The 18,059-nt window shown below is 37.9% G+C and overlaps 2 protein-coding genes and 1 long non-coding RNA gene across 3 annotated transcripts in view; 1 reads left to right on the top strand and 2 right to left on the bottom strand.

Moving 5' to 3' along the window:
• The window catches only part of cdh6 (cadherin 6), a 108,976-nt gene extending 100,143 nt beyond the window's left edge, over positions 1 to 8,833 (top strand). Inside the window, exons 12-16 of the mRNA XM_077735480.1 lie at positions 5,160 to 5,296; positions 5,382 to 5,503; positions 6,529 to 6,646; positions 6,712 to 6,963; positions 8,187 to 8,833. Of these exons, the coding sequence (XP_077591606.1) occupies positions 5,160 to 5,296; positions 5,382 to 5,503; positions 6,529 to 6,646; positions 6,712 to 6,963; positions 8,187 to 8,686 (1,129 nt within the window). The 3' untranslated portion in view covers positions 8,687 to 8,833. The remainder of the gene's footprint in view (positions 1 to 5,159; positions 5,297 to 5,381; positions 5,504 to 6,528; positions 6,647 to 6,711; positions 6,964 to 8,186) is intronic.
• Positions 3,246 to 5,544, bottom strand: LOC144209272 (uncharacterized). Its single transcript, XR_013329068.1, has 3 exons — positions 5,360 to 5,544; positions 5,130 to 5,287; positions 3,246 to 3,817 (listed from the first exon to the last, which is right to left on the bottom strand). It is a non-coding gene; the product is annotated as an uncharacterized LOC144209272 (long non-coding RNA).
• A 2,742-nt stretch (positions 8,834 to 11,575) lies between the features above and the next one.
• Positions 11,576 to 18,059, bottom strand: part of drosha (drosha ribonuclease III) — a 68,332-nt gene continuing 61,848 nt past the window's right edge. The window contains exons 29-31 of the mRNA XM_077735479.1: positions 16,713 to 16,805; positions 14,463 to 14,509; positions 11,576 to 11,804 (exon numbers count right to left, since the gene is read on the bottom strand). Coding sequence (XP_077591605.1) covers positions 11,659 to 11,804; positions 14,463 to 14,509; positions 16,713 to 16,805 — 286 coding nt within the window. The 3' untranslated portion in view covers positions 11,576 to 11,658. The remainder of the gene's footprint in view (positions 11,805 to 14,462; positions 14,510 to 16,712; positions 16,806 to 18,059) is intronic.

Here is an 18,059-nt window from a genome sequence, read left to right as displayed (position 1 = left end):
TTTTTTCGTAAAAAAACGACATAGTATAGTAAGGCTTTTTTGTAAAAAAAAACGACATACTATAGTAAGGCTTTTTTTCGTAAAAAAACGACATAGTATAGTAAGGCTTTTTTTTGTAAAAAAACGACATACTATAGTAAGGCTTTTTTTCGTAAAAAAACGACATAGTATAGTAAGGCTTTTTTTGTAAAAAAACGACATACTATAGTAAGGCTTTTTTTCGTAAAAAAAACGACATAGTATAGTAAGGCTTTTTATCGCAAAAAAACGACATACTATAGTAAGGCTTTTTATTGCAAAAAACGACATAGTATAGTAAGGCTTTTTTTTCGTAAAAAAACGACATAGTATAGTAAGGCTTTTTTTGTAAAAAAAAACGACATACTATAGTAAGGCTTTTTTTGTAAAAAAACGACATACTATAGTAAGGCTTTTTTTCGTAAAAAAACGACATAGTATAGTAAGGCTTTTTTGTAAAAAAAACGACATACTATAGTAAGGCTTTTTTTCGTAAAAAACGACATAGTATAGTAAGGCTTTTTTTCGTAAAAAAACGACATAGTATAGTAAGGCTTTTTATCGCAAAAAAACGACATGCTATAGTAAGGCTTTTATCGCAAAAAAACGACATACTATAGTAAGGCTTTTTTTCGTAAAAAAATGACATAGTATAGTAAGGCTTTTTTTCGTAAAAAAACGACATAGTATAGTAAGGCTTTTTTTTGTAAAAAAAACGACATACTATAGTAAGGCTTTTTTCGTAAAAAAACGACATAGTATAGTAAGGCTTTTTATCGCAAAAAAACGACATACTATAGTAAGGCTTTTTTTCGTAAAAAAACGACATAGTATAGTAAGGCTTTTTTTCGTAAAAAAACGACATAGTATAGTAAGGCTTTTTTTGTAAAAAAAACGACATAGTATAGTAAGGCTTTTTTTCGTAAAAAACGACATACTATAGTAAGGCTTTTTATTGCAAAAAACGACATAGTATAGTAAGGCTTTTTTTCGTAAAAAAACGACATAGTATAGTAAGGCTTTTTTTGTAAAAAAAAAACGACATACTATAGTAAGGCTTTTTTTGTAAAAAAACGACATACTATAGTAAGGCTTTTTTTCGTAAAAAAACGACATAGTATAGTAAGGCTTTTTTGTAAAAAAAACGACATACTATAGTAAGGCTTTTTTTCGTAAAAAAACGACATAGTATAGTAAGGCTTTTTTTCGTAAAAAAACGACATACTATAGTAAGGCTTTTTATTGCAAAAAACGACATAGTATAGTAAGGCTTTTTATCGCAAAAAAACGACATACTATAGTAAGGCTTTTTTTTCGTAAAAAAACGACATAGTATAGTAAGGCTTTTTTTTGTAAAAAAAACGACATAGTATAGTAAGGCTTTTTTTCGTAAAAAAACGACATAGTATAGTAAGGCTTTTTTTTCGTTAAAAAAACGACATAGTATAGTAAGGCTTTTTATCGCAAAAAACGACATACTATAGTAAGGCTTTTTATTGCAAAAAACGACATAGTATAGTAAGGCTTTTTATCGCAAAAAAACGACATACTATAGTAAGGCTTTTTTTCGTAAAAAAACGACATAGTATAGTAAGGCTTTTTATTGCAAAAAACGACATAGTATAGTAAGGCTTTTTTTCGTAAAAAAACGACATACTATAGTAAGGCTTTTTTTCGTAAAAAAACGACATAGTATAGTAAGGCTTTTTTGTAAAAAAAACGACATACTATAGTAAGGCTTTTTTTCGTAAAAAAACGACATAGTATAGTAAGGCTTTTTTTCGTAAAAAAACGACATACTATAGTAAGGCTTTTTATTGCAAAAAACGACATAGTATAGTAAGGCTTTTTATCGCAAAAAAACGACATACTATAGTAAGGCTTTTTTTTCGTAAAAAAACGACATAGTATAGTAAGGCTTTTTTGTAAAAAAAACGACATACTATAGTAAGGCTTTTTTTTCGTAAAAAAACGACATAGTATAGTAAGGCTTTTTTTCCTAAAAAAACGACATAGTATAGTAAGGCTTTTTTTCGTAAAAAACGACATAGTATAGTAAGGCTTTTTTTTCGTTAAAAAAACGACATAGTATAGTAAGGCTTTTTATCGCAAAAAAACGACATACTATAGTAAGGCTTTTTTTCGTAAAAAAACGACATAGTATAGTAAGGCTTTTTATTGCAAAAAACGACATAGTATAGTAAGGCTTTTTTTCGTAAAAAAACGACATAGTATAGTAAGGCTTTTTTTGTAAAAAAAAACGACATACTATAGTAAGGCTTTTTTTGTAAAAAAACGACATACTATAGTAAGGCTTTTTTTCGTAAAAAAACGACATAGTATAGTAAGGCTTTTTTGTAAAAAAACGACATACTATAGTATGGCTTTTTTTCGTAAAAAACGACATAGTATAGTAAGGCTTTTTTTCGTAAAAAAACGACATAGTATAGTAAGGCTTTTTATCGCAAAAAAACGACATGCTATAGTAAGGCTTTTATCGCAAAAAAACGACATACTATAGTAAGGCTTTTTTTCGTAAAAAAACGACATAGTATAGTAAGGCTTTTTTTTCGTAAAAAACGACATAGTATAGTAATGCTTTTTTGTAAAAAAACGACATACTATAGTAAGGCTTTTTTTCGTAAAAAAACGACATAGTATAGTAAGGCTTTTTTGTAAAAAAAACGACATACTATAGTAAGGATTTTTTTCGTAAAAAAACGACATAGTATAGTAAGGCTTTTTTTTTGTAAAAAAACGACATACTATAGTAAGGCTTTTTTCGTAAAAAAAACGACATAGTATAGTAAGGCTTTTTATCGCAAAAAAACGACATACTATAGTAAGGCTTTTTTTCGTAAAAAAAACGACATAGTATAGTAAGGCTTTTTTTGTAAAAAAAAACGACATACTATAGTAAGGCTTTTTTTCGTAAAAAAACGACATAGTATAGTAAGGCTTTTTTTGTAAAAAAAACGACATACTATAGTAAGGCTTTTTTTCGTAAAAAAACGACATAGTATAGTAAGGCTTTTTTGTAAAAAAAAACGACATACTATAGTAAGGCTTTTTTCATAAAAAAAACGACATAGTATAGTAAGGCTTTTTTTCATAAAAAAACGACATAGTATAGTAAGGCTTTTTTTCGTTAAAAAATGACATAGTATAGTAAGGCTTTATTTTTGCTAAAAAATGACATAGTATAGTAAGGCTTTTTGGCTTCAAAAACGACACAGTATAGTAAGACATTTTCAACCCCCCAAAAAACGACATAGTATAGTAAGGCTTTTTCTCTTCAAAAAAATGACATAGTACAGTAAGGCTTTTTGGCTTCAAAAACGACATAGTATAGTAAGACTCTTTCAACCCCCCAAAAAAATGACATAGTATAGTAAGGCTTTTTATCTTGAAGACACTGTGGCGCAGAGGTTAAGTCACCAGTCTCCCGTCTGGGAGGTGTGGGTTCGAATCCCGGTTGTGAAACATTTTCCCTTAATTGTTTCTGTGTACTTGTAGTCAAGATCTTCACATGACGACATAGTAGAGTGTAGCCAAATCGTGGCATAGTGGTTAACTCAACCGTCTCTGGTCGAGGGGGTGTGGGTTCAAATCCTGGTTGGGACACATTTTCACTTAGTTGTTTCTGTGGACTTGTAGTCAAGACACTGAAACGATGACTAAGGAAAGTGTAGTCACTTGGGTGGCGCAGAGGTTTGTTCACTGGACTCCCGTCTGGGAGACCTGGGTTCGATTCCCGCTGTCGACCTTTGGCTGATCACCACACCGTGTGGTTCGGTAACTGGAATAAGAAGAAAAAAAAAAAAAGAAAAACTTTTACATTTTTATTAAACACTTAGTCATACTTTTCAGCAAAAGGTTATATTCCGAACTGCCTTCGGCAGTTCGGAAGACACTTGATGGACCTGTATGTGCGAAAGGCGTTCTCGGGTCGGCCTTCGGCCGACCCTCGACCGCTTGCTTGGTCAGTGAACCGCCGACACCGGGAAGCGAACTCACGTTCTCTCGGTGCAAAGGCGAGTGTGCAACCCACTACACCAACTCGTGCCCCACTTATACATAGGTGTTGAAACATTTTATCCAAGGAAACAAGGTGAAACACTTAGTCATTTTTTGGACAAAATACTTCATCCACCACTGAACACTTATACACTTAAACACTTAGGCATTATAACTTATTCTTTTAACTGAATAATATTGGGAAAATCTTTGCCTGCACTGGGATTTGAACCAACAACCACAGATGTTGGAGACTGATGACTTAGCCACTAGGCCACCACCCTGTGGGAGTAAGCAGTAGTACTTGTACTTTTGTCCCTTTCATTTACCTGAATAATATTGGAAAAATCTTTGCCTGCACTGGGATTTGAACCAACAACCACAGATGTTGGAGACTGATGACTTAGCCACTGGGCCACCACCCTGTGGGAGTAAGCAGTAGTACTTGTACTTTTGTCCCTTTCATTTACCTGAATAATATTGGGAAAATTTTTGCAGGCACCGGGATTTGAACCTAGGACCACAGAGGTAGGAGACTGATGACTTAGCCACTGGGCCACCACTCTGTGAGAGTAGGAAGTAGTACTTGTACTCTACCTCTTTCATTTACTTGAATAATATTGGGAAAATTTTTGCAGACACTGGGATTTGAACCCAGGACCACAGAGGTAGGAGACTGATGACTTAGCCACTGGGCCACCACTCTGTGAAAGTAGGAAGTAGTACTTGTACTTTACCTCTTTCATTTACTTGAATAATATTGGGAAAATTTTTGCAGCCACCTGGATTTGAACCTAGGACCTAAGAGGTAGGAGACTGATGACTTAGCCACTGAGCCACCACCCTGTGAGAGTAGGTAGTAATACTTATACTCTACCTCTTTCATTTAACTGACTAATAGTGAGAAAACTTTGCAAATACTAGGATTTGAACCCAGGACCACAGAGTTAGTAGACTGATGACTTATCCACTGGGCCACCACCCTATGAGAGTTGGTAGTAGTACTTAAGAAAATATATACTTAATATATACTTAAGCCTTATATACTTATAACATTTGTTTTGAATTTGGAAGCTGGTAACAAGTTCGCTTACCTTTGAAATGTTTTCTTGTGTATTTTTCAGGTACTCCATCGACCGTCGCACCGACATGGACCGAGTGTTCGACGTCCACGCCGTTAACGGCTCCGTCTTCCTCCTTCGGCAACTGGACCGCGAAGAGAACGCCTGGCACAACATCTCCGTGGTGGCCTCTGAGTTCAGTAAGTGGCATTCCATTAGTTTAGAAGGTCGTTAGCTAGCATCACCGCTAACTAAATACTTACCACTCATACTTTTCTCCCGAAGACAATCACCAACAATCGAGCCGCGTTCCCGTCTACGTCCGAGTCCTGGACGTCAATGACAACGCGCCGACTTTTGCCACCAACTACGAGACGTTTGTGTGTGAGAACGCCAAAGCCAATCAGGTGAGTACCCTTTAACAGGGATCTCCAACTTCAGTCTTCAAAGACCCTAATCCAGTCTATTTTCCAAGTTTCCATCCAACAACATATCTAAATCAAGTCCATCAGATTCCTGATGACTTGATATAGGTGTGTTGGCGGAGGGAAACTTGGAAAACAGACTGAATCAGGGGTCTTTGAGTCCTCAAAGACCCTTAATTTAGTCTGTTTTCCATGTCTCCCACTACTAACACACCCTTATCAAGTATTCAGCATGCTGATTACTTGATTAGAGTTAGTCAGTGAAGGTAGACATGGAAAACAGACTGAATTAGGGGTCTTTGAGGACTGGAGTTGAGGACTCTAGTCCTCAAAGACCCCCTAATTCAGTCTGTTTTCCATGTCTTCCTCTTCTAACAGACTCGAATCAAGTATTCAGCTTGCTGATTACTTGATTCGGGTGTGTTAGTAGATGGATACATGGAAAACAGACTGAATTAGGGGTCTTTGAGGACTGGAGTTGAGGACTCTAGTCCTCAAAGACCCCTAATTCAGTGTTTTCCATGTCTTCCTCTTCTAACAGACTCGAATCAAGTATTCAGCTTGCTGATTACTTGATTCGGGTGACTTAGTAAAATGGAGACATAGAAAACAGACTGAATTAGGGGTCTTTGAGGACTGGAGTTGAGGACTCTAGTCCTCAAAGACCCCCTAATTCAGTCTGTTTTCCATGTCTCCCTCTACTAACACACCCTTATCAAGTATTCAGCATGCTGATTACTTGATTCGGGTGTGTTAGTAGATGGGTACATGGAAAACAGACTGAATTAGGGGTCTTTGAGGACTGGAGTTGAAGACCCTTGGTCTGAGGTAACTCGGCAAGGTCCTGATTGGACATGACGACTTGCCAGTAACACTCAGTGGTCACCAGTTGCCACTTGGGAGACCTGGGTTCAAGTCCCAGGCTCTCAAAATAAAACAATTAAACTTACGTTCTGTTTAGGTCTTTTATTTTGAAGTAATAGACCTCAATGTCTTTGTACTTGCAGAGGATCCAGACAATAAGTGCCATGGATCCAGATGAGCCTGTTGGTGGTCACCACTTCTCCTTCAGCCTGGCGCAAGAGTCGGCTAGCAAGGCTAACTTCTCCGTCCGTGACAACAAAGGTAATCGTCTTTGTTGTCCTTCGTAGGTCTTGCTGTGTCTTTGACGCTGTCCGACTTCTTTGCAGACAACACGGCGTGGATCTTGACTCGCAGGAACGGCTACAGCGCCATCCAGAAGAGCGTCCATCATGTGCCGGTGGTGATCTCGGACGGCGGTCTTCCAGCACGGAGTGCCACCAGTACGCTGACGGTGCGGGTGTGCACTTGTGACCGTGAGGGCAACATGAAGCTGTGCAACGCCGAAGCGCTGACGGCCAAGGCTGGACTCAGCACCGGGGCGCTGGTGGCCATCTTGCTTTGCGTCATGATCTTGCTCTGTGAGTACAAGACAAAGAAGTGTCAATTTTGGTTGTCATTAAGAGACAAAATGATGGTAAATAAAATGTGTACATACCAGTTCTTGCTTCACATCTTTGCCCTTTCCATACGATAACCCTCGAGAAGATAGCAGTTAGCAGGGAAACCTGAAACATAAAGAATACGTAAGTCTTGGGTCGTCGTTTAGAGACAAGATTGCAGTCAATCAAATATATACGTACCAGTTCTTGGGCCATAGTTTCTGCTAAACACCTTCATCCTCGTCAGACGGTAGCCCTAACAAAAGATAGCAGTTAGCACGGAAACCTAAAACATGGCGGACACATAAGTCACTAAAATATATACTTACCACTTGAAACGTCCGGGGCGACCAAACATCCGGGCCACCAAACGTCCGGGCGACCAAACGTCCGGGCGACCAAACGTCCAAGTACCCCCTAAAAATAGCAATTAGAACAGATACTTAAAACATAGCAGACAGATAAGTTACTAAAATATATACGTACCACTTGAAACATACAGGCGACCAAACGTCCGGGCGACCAAACGTCCGGGCCACCAAACGTCCGGGCCACCAAACGTCCGGGCCACCAAACGTCCGGGCCACCAAACGTCCGAGCGACCAAACGTCCGGGCCACCAAACGTCCGAGTACTCCCTAAAAAAAATAGCAGTGAGAACAGATACTTAAAACATAGCAAACAGATAAGTCACTAAAATATATACGTACCAGTTCTTGGTCCAGAGTTTCTGCTTCAAATCTTCACCCTTTTCATACGATAACCCTTAAAAAGAGACAGTAGTTAGCATAGAAACTTAGCTTAACAGATAATAGAACATTAATCGTCATTAGTAAGGGTAGGCTTGGGTCAAGACTAAAGTTAAACTGTCCTGCCAAAGACATTCCTAACAGTCAAGGTCAAGTAAGGCATGAAGTAAGTCCACGTTAGTGTTGAAGAAGCAAGTCCAGGGGTTTCTGAGTCGGCCATTCTGGGTCTGAGGGAGGGAGGAGTTAAGGTCTTAGTTATTGATTCGTCTTCTCAGCAAACAAACCATTTAGAAGTCCAAAGCTGGGCTCTTGAAACCATTTAGAAGTCCAAATCTGGGCTCTTGAAACCATTAAAAGTCCAAAGCTGGGCTCTAGAAACCAGTTTTAGGATCATCTAAGGCAGAAAAGTCCAAGTTTCGGTCTGGTTGGTGACTGAGTCTTGTCTTCCCCACAGTGATCGTAGTCCTGTTCGCCGCCCTAAGACGTCAACGCAAGAAGGAACCCCTAATCATCTCCAAGGAGGACGTCCGGGACAACGTAGTCAGCTACAACGACGAAGGCGGCGGCGAGGAGGACACACAGGCCTTCGACATGGGCGCCCTACGCAACCCCGAGGCGGTTGAGGAAGGCAAACAGCGGCGAGACATCGCACCCGAGACCTGCTACCCGCCGGTACGCCGGCCCCCCGCCGCCAGGCCCACGCGGGACCGTAACGGCGACGTGCGGGACTTCATCGAGCAGAAGATCCAGGACAACGACGCCGACCCGGCGGCGCCGCCTTACGACTCGCTGGCCACCTACGCCTACGAGGGCGGCGGCTCGGTGGCCGAGTCGCTCAGCTCGCTGGAGTCGGCCACTACCGAGGGCGAGCAGGACTACAACTACCTGAGCGAATGGGGTCCACGCTTCAAGAAACTGGCCGACATGTACGGGGCCGACGACAGCGACTCCTAACGGCAGGCGGGGCTTGGCGGGGCTGGGTGGGAGTGTCCAAAACACAGTCGGTGAAAGGTCTGGGTCGCGTCCTGTGACAGGTCAGCTTGAAAAACCTGAAAAATAAGAAGCACCATGTTAACGTTGCCAATACGTCTGTGAGTCATTCTTAAAAACCAAATTATTGTTAGTTCCTAAGCCAAATTTTAAGCATTACCATTGCTGTAAATTTGGGGGAATTTGGACTAAATCCAACCCTAAAATCAAAAACTTCAGAATTAATCCCAGGCTATGTAAACAATAACATCTATTGGCTACTACTGACATCCACTCAGAGGTCTTTTTGGAAGTAAATACTCAGTTAAGTACTGTACAATTCAGTTTGAATGTTAGCATCAGTTTAGTACTGTCTAATTAAATCCGAATACTAGCATCAGTTCAGTACTGTCCAATTAAATCCGAATACTAGCATCAGTTCAGTACTGTGCAATTAAGTCAGTATACTAGCATCAGTTCAGTGCTGTCCATTTAAGTCCGAGTACTAGCATAAGTTTAGTACTGTGCAATTAAGTCTGAATACTACCATCAGTTCAGTACTGTCCATTTAAGTCCGAGTACAAGCATCAGTTCAGTACTGTCCATTTAAGTCCGAGTACTAACATCAGTTCAGTACTGTCCAATTCAGTCCAAATACTACCATCAGTTCAGTGCTGTCCATTTAAGTCTGAATACTAGCATCAGTTCAGTACTGTCCAAATATGTCCGAATGCTAGCATCATTTTAAGTAAATAAACAATAAGGCCTCAAGCTAAGCTAGCTAGCTACTTAAAATATCAACAGTTTTACTCACCAATCAGTCAGTTCCCACCAAGAAGAGAGTTTGGACACTCCTACGTATGTCCAGCCGAGTTTTCTTCATTTTCCTGGAGCCGCCGCCGCCCCCCGCCCGCCCGCAACGGACATGGGAGTGGTAGCGGTGATGGGGGCGGCGGCCAACTGTTTTTCCGTGTTTCCGCGACAAACTCCCGCTGCGTATATCGTGATCGATCTGCTTGTGTACGTGACATGATACAAACAAAATACACTGTACAGCCACCTACTTCTTCACCTGGCGGCGTTCCGGGAACGGTACCATCGCCTTTCGGGAGCCCCGCCCACTGAGCCGGGGGAGACGCTTAGTGGGAGGCGGTCTCGGGAAAGAGGGAGGGGTGTGTTTCGTCTCTGGAACGGCTCAAAAGGTGCTTGTAATGTTGCTAGCGTAGTGTCACTTTAAATCCGATCTTTGGAGGTGGAGCTTTCGGAACTTTTGGTTTGGGGGCGGAGCAACCAGCGCCTCCTGTGGACACGCCTCAGTCAGTCTTCTTCCATTGGTTGCTTCGATTCCATTTTGGCGGATTCCCCTGACCTGAAATGATCGAGACTGGCCGCAGGTCGGGTGGTGTCCGAGGCGGGGTTTGCGGCGATGTGGGCGGGGCTTCCATTTCCAGAAAGCTTTCTTCCAATGGAGGCAAAGGAAGTTTTAGTCCAAGTTAAGCGGACTTTTGAGTATTAGCTAGTGGCAAAAAGAGATTTTGTGTGGCGTCTTGGGAACGTGGTCCTTTTGCTTTTCTTAGGTAAGGCAAACAAACGCCGCCATCCAGTAGACGTGTGCTTGTCCGTGTGTAGACGCCGCCAACAACGCGTGGGGACGGTTCGCCGTAAACCAGCGTGCGTGCGTGCGTCCCGCCGGCAATTCTGCTTTGTACAATGTGAGATTTTGTACTGGATATTTATATGACACAATTAAATATCTTCAAAAGTCAGTTTGCGGACTTTCTTCCATTTTGAATTCGTTGCTCTGTTTCGTTGATTTCTGTCCAAAAATACAAGACCTAAACTGAGGACAAGTTAGGATTGGAAAGCAAAGTATTTGGCGAAAAATCCAAGACCTAAACTGGGGAGAAATTTGGATAGTAAAACAAAGTGTTTGTTCAAAAAATGAAGACCTAAACGGAGGAAAAATTAGGATTGGAATGCAAGGATTTTTGTCCAAAAATCCAAGACCTAAACTAGGGACGAATTAGAATTGGAAACCAAAGTATTGGTCCAAAAAGTCAAAAAATCCAAGACCTAAATTGAGGACAAATTAGGATTGAAAAACACAGATTTTTGTCCAAAAATCCAAGACCTAAATTTGGGACAAGTTAGGATTAGAAAATGAAGCATTCACCCAAAAAGTCAAAAAATCCAAGGCCTAAACTGAGGGCAAATTAGGGTTAAAAACAAAGTATTCGTCCAAAAATCCGAGACCTAAACTGAGGACAAGTTAGGATTTAAAAACGAAAGGATTCATCCAAAAAGTCCAAAAATCCGAGACCTACACTGAGGACAAATTAGGATTAGAACACAAAGCATTCATCCAAAAAGTCCAAAAATCCAATGCCTAAACGGAGGACAAATTAGGATTAGAAAACACAACATTCATCCAAAAAAACCCAAAAATCCAAGACCTAAACTGAGGACAAATTAGGATTGAATTACCAAATAATTCGCCCAAAAATCCAAGACCTAAACTGAGGACGAATTAGAAAACACAACATTCATCCAAAAACCCCCAAAAATCCAAGACCTAAAACTGAGGACAAATAAGGACTGGAAACCAACTCATTTGTCCAAAAATCCAAGACCTAAACTGATTGAAAAAACAAAGTATCAACATGAAAATTGTTAGCCACGTCGCTGGAGACAATGGCGAACAAAAACCGCCATCTTGACAGCCAATTGGATTAGGGAGGCGGGAATTAGGGAAAGCAAATGAAAAACAATCTAATTTGGCTCGTTGAGAGGGGAGGACGGAGCGGCAGATGGCGCGAAGACGGCGGTGAGGACGGCGGCGAGGACGGCGGCCAATTTGAATTAAAATCCACTTGATTTGCAGATCATTCCATTTGGCTTTATTTACTTCAGTCATTTAAAAAAGGGGGAGTGGTCAAGTCACTTTTCTGGGCGTGTCCTCACCGTGGCGAACCCTGACGTGCGGCGTCCTGCCGTCCAGGCGTTCGGGCGTCTTGGCGTTCGCGTTCCCGTCTCATCTCTTTCAATTCCTGCCGGTATTTGCGCTCGATGAAGCGTTTCTGATGGGCCATCTGCGGGAAGTTATCTGCCGGGGAAAGAGAAACGAGATTGGTCGCTGTGACCCAATAATGTGGGAAAGGGAAGGGGGGCGGGGCTTTCTCCTTTTTCGACGGCGAGCGGCTGTTTGGCGGCGCTTTCACTTCGGTCCAGTGAGCCAAAAGATTGGAGGCGTTGTTTTTTGGTTATTAAGCACGCCGTGAAATTTGACGAGCTTGTTTCATGTCAGACGCCATTCATTAACGGGGCGAGAGGACTTCATTAGACGACGCTCGGGATTTAAGACGACGCCCAGTTGAGTCCAGAGTGTTATGCGTTTGATAAAAAGATGTTTTTTTGAGGGATAGGATGTTTTTTTAAATGAAATACTGCACTGAGAAGGGATTAGTCAATGGCAAATTGGTCAAAAATGTATTTTTGTGGGGTAAATTAATGGTTATTAATTTTATTCTGGAAATGGTTTAAATGGTTGAAGTCATTGACAAAAAAGTGATTGAGTTTTTTTTATCAATTGAGTAAGGGTCAATTTTTTTGGTCCATTTGCTGAGAGAAATTTAAAAAGGGTCAATTTTTGGGATAATTTGCTTAGAAAAATCAAGAAAGTCAATTTTTTTGGTCTATTAGCTTAGGAAAATTGAAAAGGTAATTTTTTGGTCAATTTGCTTAGAGAAATTTAAAAAGGGTCAATTTTTGGGATAATTTGCTTAGAGAAATTTAAAAGTGGTCATTTTTTTGGTCTATTAGCTTGGGAAAATTGAAAAGGTAATTTTTTTGGTTAATTTGCTTAGGAAAATTGAAAATAATTGATTTTTTTGGTTTTAATTAGAAAAATTGATGTGTCAATTTTTTTGGTCAATTTGCTTGGGAAAATTGAAAAGGGTAAATTTGCTTTAAGAAAATTAAAAAGGGTATTTTTTTGGGTCAATTTGCTTAGAAAAATTGAAAAGGGTAAAGTTTTTAGTCAATTTGCTTAGAAAAATTGAAAAGGGTAAAGTTTTTAGTCAATTTGCTTAGAAAAATTGAAAAGGGTAAAGTTTTTAGTCAATTTGCTTAGAAAAATTGAAAAGGGTAGTTTTTAGTCAATTTGCTTAGAAAAATTGAAAAGGGTAAAGTTTTTAGTCAATTTGCTCTAAAAAAAAACTGAAAAGGCTAATTTTTTTGGTCAATTTGCTTAAAATTTGCACATTTTAAAACCAAAACCTTCCAAAAAACGATTCTAGTCATGCAATTTTAATACTTACAGATCCCAATCATTGATTTTTAAACACTTCTACAAAACCTCATGGTTTAATTAGTGCATCAAAAAAGGGGGCGGGACTTCAACAATTGATTACATGTAAGCCAATCCGGACTATTCTACGACTCCTCATCGTAAGTGTAAGTAATTCTACTTGACTATGCGGCAAAGTACCCCATTTTTTTTCTTCCTCTTCTTCTTCTCGGAGTGGTGGACTTTGATGACAAGATGAAAACGCAGAAGAAGAAGAAGAAGAAGAAGAGGAGGCAGTGTGAAGAGGACCAAAAGAAGAATTGCGAGCCCCGAGGAACCTCCGGGCGCCCTTCAAACGCCAACGTACAAAGCGCGCAACCGACGCCCTCCCAGGCCGCCGCCGCCGAGCCGAGCCAGCTGGAAAGCTCGCCAATCATCAAAAGCCGCTTCTGTTTGTGTAACAATCGATGGCGCCCACCTCATATATCTGGCCATAGGATTCTCGTCTCTATTCTATTAAAACCCGATAGTACTACGCTTCAAAACGTTTATTCGTCAAAACGGAGGAAAAACTACATTTCTTAAAGCTGTTTTTATCTTTAAATAGTTTTACATTTTTTGTGCAGTTTGTCACCTAAATCTGAGATTTGAAATGTAAATTAAATATATTTTAATCAATAGGAGCTCAAGTCTGCTAACTAGTGGGCACGGGTGGAATTGCAGTTGAAACGTTCTTAGTGCAGTTTTAGAGGAGATATTCCAAAAATACCGGATTTTAAATATACATTAAATATACATTAAATATATCGTAGTCAATATGGCTAAAGTCTGCCAACTAGTGGGCATATGTGGAATTGCAGTTGAAGTTTTAAGTGCAGTTTTAGTCCAAACTTGGCTAAATGCGGGATTCTTAGTGCTAGAAATTAAATACATTGTACTTATAGGATTTTAAATATTAATTAAATATATCATAGTCAATTTGGCTAAATTCTGCCAACTAGTGGGCACAGGTGGAAATGCAGTTGAATAGTTTTAAGTGCAAATTTGATCTAAAATAGCCTAAATGTGGGATTCTAAATACTAGAAATGAAATATATCGTAATTAATAAGGTTGAATACTGCCAACTAGTGGGCACAGATGGAAGTACAGTTTGATAGTTTTCAGTTTTTAGCAGTTTTAGTCCAAATATGCCCAAATACAGGATTTTAATTAAAAATGTAATACTATTATACTATATTATACTATATTATACTATTATAATTAATATGGCTGAATTCTGGCAACTAGTGGGCACAGGTGGAAGTGCAGCTACCACAAAATTTCCTAAAAAATTAGATTTAAATTCAGACTAATTTTGAATTCGTACAAGAACCCCAAAAACGATTAAAAACAATAAAAATAAAAATTCAATTGCTTTCCGAAACCCAGAAAGGACAAATTTTGGTCTAAAAAGTTACGTAATTTTTGGTACTCACATTTGTCGAGGGCGTCCATGGCGGCTCCCATTTCCGCTTGCTGGATGCTACGGGGAAGAAAAAAAATAAATAAAAAACTAAGACAGAAGCGGATGGAGTAAAGGTCTTTAGCATATTCGCCGTCTTAAGCAAGGTGTTTACGGCGAACAATGCCGGTTGGGGCTTAAGAGAGGAAATACCCGCATCCCCGCACCGAGACAAAGTTATCTGCAGATTAGCCGGCGTGGGGGATTTGCCCAGAGCGTTTGATGGATTTAGTCTAATCGGAAAGCCAAACTCTGACTGGAATTCCATCTTTGGGGAAAACATGACCCCTAGGCACCCCGCCATTAATCCACAAGTCAAGTCGTGGGTGGGATTAATAGACGACTCCTTTACAAAATTCAAGCTCATTTTGATTTTTTTTAATTGTTATCTTAGTTTGGCAAGTGTTCGCGTTTTGATCAGAGTTTGCGGTACGTTTTTTTTTTTGTTTTAGCATTTTTAGGTATTTTCTTTTTATTGACAGTCAAATTTAGTTGTTTGAAATGTTTAGTTTTTGGCATTAAATGTTTAAACATATGTTTTTTGTGGAATTTTTATTATATAATTTTGGGTTTATACAAAAGGGAAAAATTGACATTTTTTATAGATTTTTTAAATTAAAATAGTTTTAATTTTTGTTATGAACCCAATTTTGTAGAATATTTATGAGTTCAGTTATTTTTCTCATTCGTATATTTATTCTTAAAAATTAAATTTGACCCATGTTTTGGTTAAAAAAAAATGCCAAAAAATTTATTCTTACTTAAAGGTCAAATTTCCATATTTAGTATTTTTATTTCAAATTAAAATGTCTGTACTTTTAATGATGAACCAAATTTGCAAAAAAAAGTCATGGACAGTCAAATTGACAAAAACTTACAACTAAAAACTTGTTTCTGGCTAATTTTCTCCACTGGGCTTGTGGTTTTGACAATTACGTCGGTGCCAATTTTCCCCGCCATCAGGTCTCCGCCATTTCTTTCACCGTACGGCACTTTACGTCAAATCAATATTGGATCGATTGATTTTCATTGTGCGTAATGCGTCTACCGATAGAAAGGCTTAATTACGCTAATAAACGGCGTGGACGGAGCGCCCCCTTGACTCGGGCGGCGGCGGCCCATTACCAAGGCGGCGGGGAGTCGCTCTTTGACAGGATGTCAATTTCTAACCCTTTTGGCGCCTCGTCGACTGCGGTTCCAGAGCCCAACGTGGCTCTTTTAAGACTGTCAATTCACAATCATACAATTGCAATCCATTTTAACTATAGTCACTCACTATAATATTATTTGTCTAATGTTTTTAACCCATTTGCACTGGATTTAAATTAAAAAAAACATGGAGAGAAGTGTTATTGTTAGTTTTAGGATGAATCTGCAAAAAAAATTGGGAAAGTGATATTTTTTAGGTCAATGTTTGTTCTTTTAAAACGAAACGACAAATTAATTCAGAGTAAATTATAATTTTTGAAGACTTTGATTGTCCTGTAGAACAAAACAAAAAGGCAAAAAAATGTGAAATATAATTTTGTTGAATGGGTCTTACTGATTTGCACTGAATTAAACAAAAAATAACTGAGTGAAATTTTATTTGGATTTTTCTGGTGGATTTGCTAAGAAAAGCAAGATTTCTGAGATCCTTAAGCCAAAAGGGCGTAATAAATGAGTAAATAACAATTTTTCGAGCTTTTTATCGTCACCTCCGAACAAAGAAAGTCTAGAAAAAATGTGAAATAAAATTTTGTCGAATTTGTCCTATCTGTTTGCACTGGATTGAACTGGTTTTAAGCCAAAATGAGGCAATAAACGAGAGCAAATTTAAAAAATTTTAACGTCCCCCGAAACTAAAAAATCTACAAAAAACGTCCAATATATTTTTGTCAAATTTGTTCTAGCCATTTGCAATGGATTGGACTACAAAAATAAACATTGAGAGAACTTTTAGTTCCATTTTTATGGTGGATCGGCAAATAAATGAGAATAAGTTTCAATTCGGAACAAAAAAGTCTACAAAAAACATAAAATATAATTTTAGCGAATTTGTCCTACCCATTTGCACTTGATTGGACAACAAAAATAAACATTGAGGGAACTTTTAGTGGTGGATTTGATTAAAAAATGAAATTTCTTAGCCCAAGTTTTGCTCCTTAAGTCAAAACGACGCAATAAATAATAAATTTCAATCAAATTCTGTCAAATAGTTCCAAGCCATTTTGTTCTATCTTACCTGGGGCCTTTTCCGCATCCGATACGTTCGCCCTTGAAGTAAACGGCGACGGTGTAGGTACGCGCATGTGAAGGCCCCACCGTTTGGAGCGTCCTGAAAACAAACAAACAACAACAACAAAAAAGTGAGGCCAAACAATGAGCAAAAGAAATGAAAGAAAAAGCAGGCCCAAGGCCGAACCACGCGCCGCGGTCGTCGGGGGATACAAAAGAAACAAGAAAAATAATTATTTACAAACGCTACAGATTTACTGGAATTCGTCACAATGCAGCGTTTGTTTGTATTTTCAAATCGAACTTTTTCAAGGGTCATCATTTTATTTAAACAAAAGATGGACAGAGGGTGTTTAGTTTGTTTTTGTAATGTTTACTTGAATAACATTTGGACAAAAAGGTAATAATTATAACTATTTTGTTGCATATTTTTATTTTTTTTTAGTTTGTAGTAGGTAAATAAATGTGTTGTTTTAAAAAATTAAATAAAGCTTTTATTACCAACATAAACAAAAACAAAACATGGACAGTGGGTTTAGTTTGTTTTTGTTATGTTTACTTGAATAACATTTTGGACAAAAAGCTAATATTTATAATAATTTTAATACATATTTGTATTTTCTTTTTTAGTGTGTAGTAGGTAAATTAGTGTGTTGTTTTTTAAAATTAAATAAAGCTTTTATTTAATCTCAGTATTTTATTTTATTTAAAGAAAATGTGGACAGTGTGTTTAGTTTGTTTTTTTAATGTTTACTTGAATAAAATTTTGGATAAAAAGCTAATAATTATAACAATTTTAATACATATTTTTATTTTCTTTTTTAGTGTGTAGTAGGTAAATTAGTGTGTTGTTTTTTAAAATTAAATAAAGCTTTTATTTAATATCAGCATTTTATTTTCTTTAAAGAAAACATGGACAGTGGGTTTAGTTTGTTTTTTAATGTTTACTTGAATCAAATTTTGGACAAAAAGTGAAAAATTATAACAATTTTCATACATATTTTTATTTTTTTTAATTTGTAGTAGGTAAATAAATGTTTTTTTTAATTAAATAAAGCCTTTAAAAGTATTTTATCTTGTTTTAAAAACACGGACACTGGGTTTAGTTTTTTTTTTTTTTAATGTTTACTTGAAATCAAATTTTGGACAAAACAAAAAATTACAACTACTTTTAATTTGAAGGGAATAATTAAATGTGTACTTTATATAAAGCCATTTACCAGTATTTTATTTAATTAAACCAAAAATGGACACTAGATTTAGTTTGTTTTTGTTACATTTACTTAAAATCAAATTTCTGCCAAAAACAAAAAATTACCACTAATTTCCTACATATTTTCCTCTTTTTAATTTG

Source organism: Stigmatopora nigra, chromosome 16, assembly GCF_051989575.1.
Source record: "Stigmatopora nigra isolate UIUO_SnigA chromosome 16, RoL_Snig_1.1, whole genome shotgun sequence".
Classification (NCBI taxonomy): Eukaryota; Metazoa; Chordata; class Actinopteri; order Syngnathiformes; family Syngnathidae; genus Stigmatopora; species Stigmatopora nigra.
This window is presented reverse-complemented; position numbering and strand designations above follow the sequence as displayed.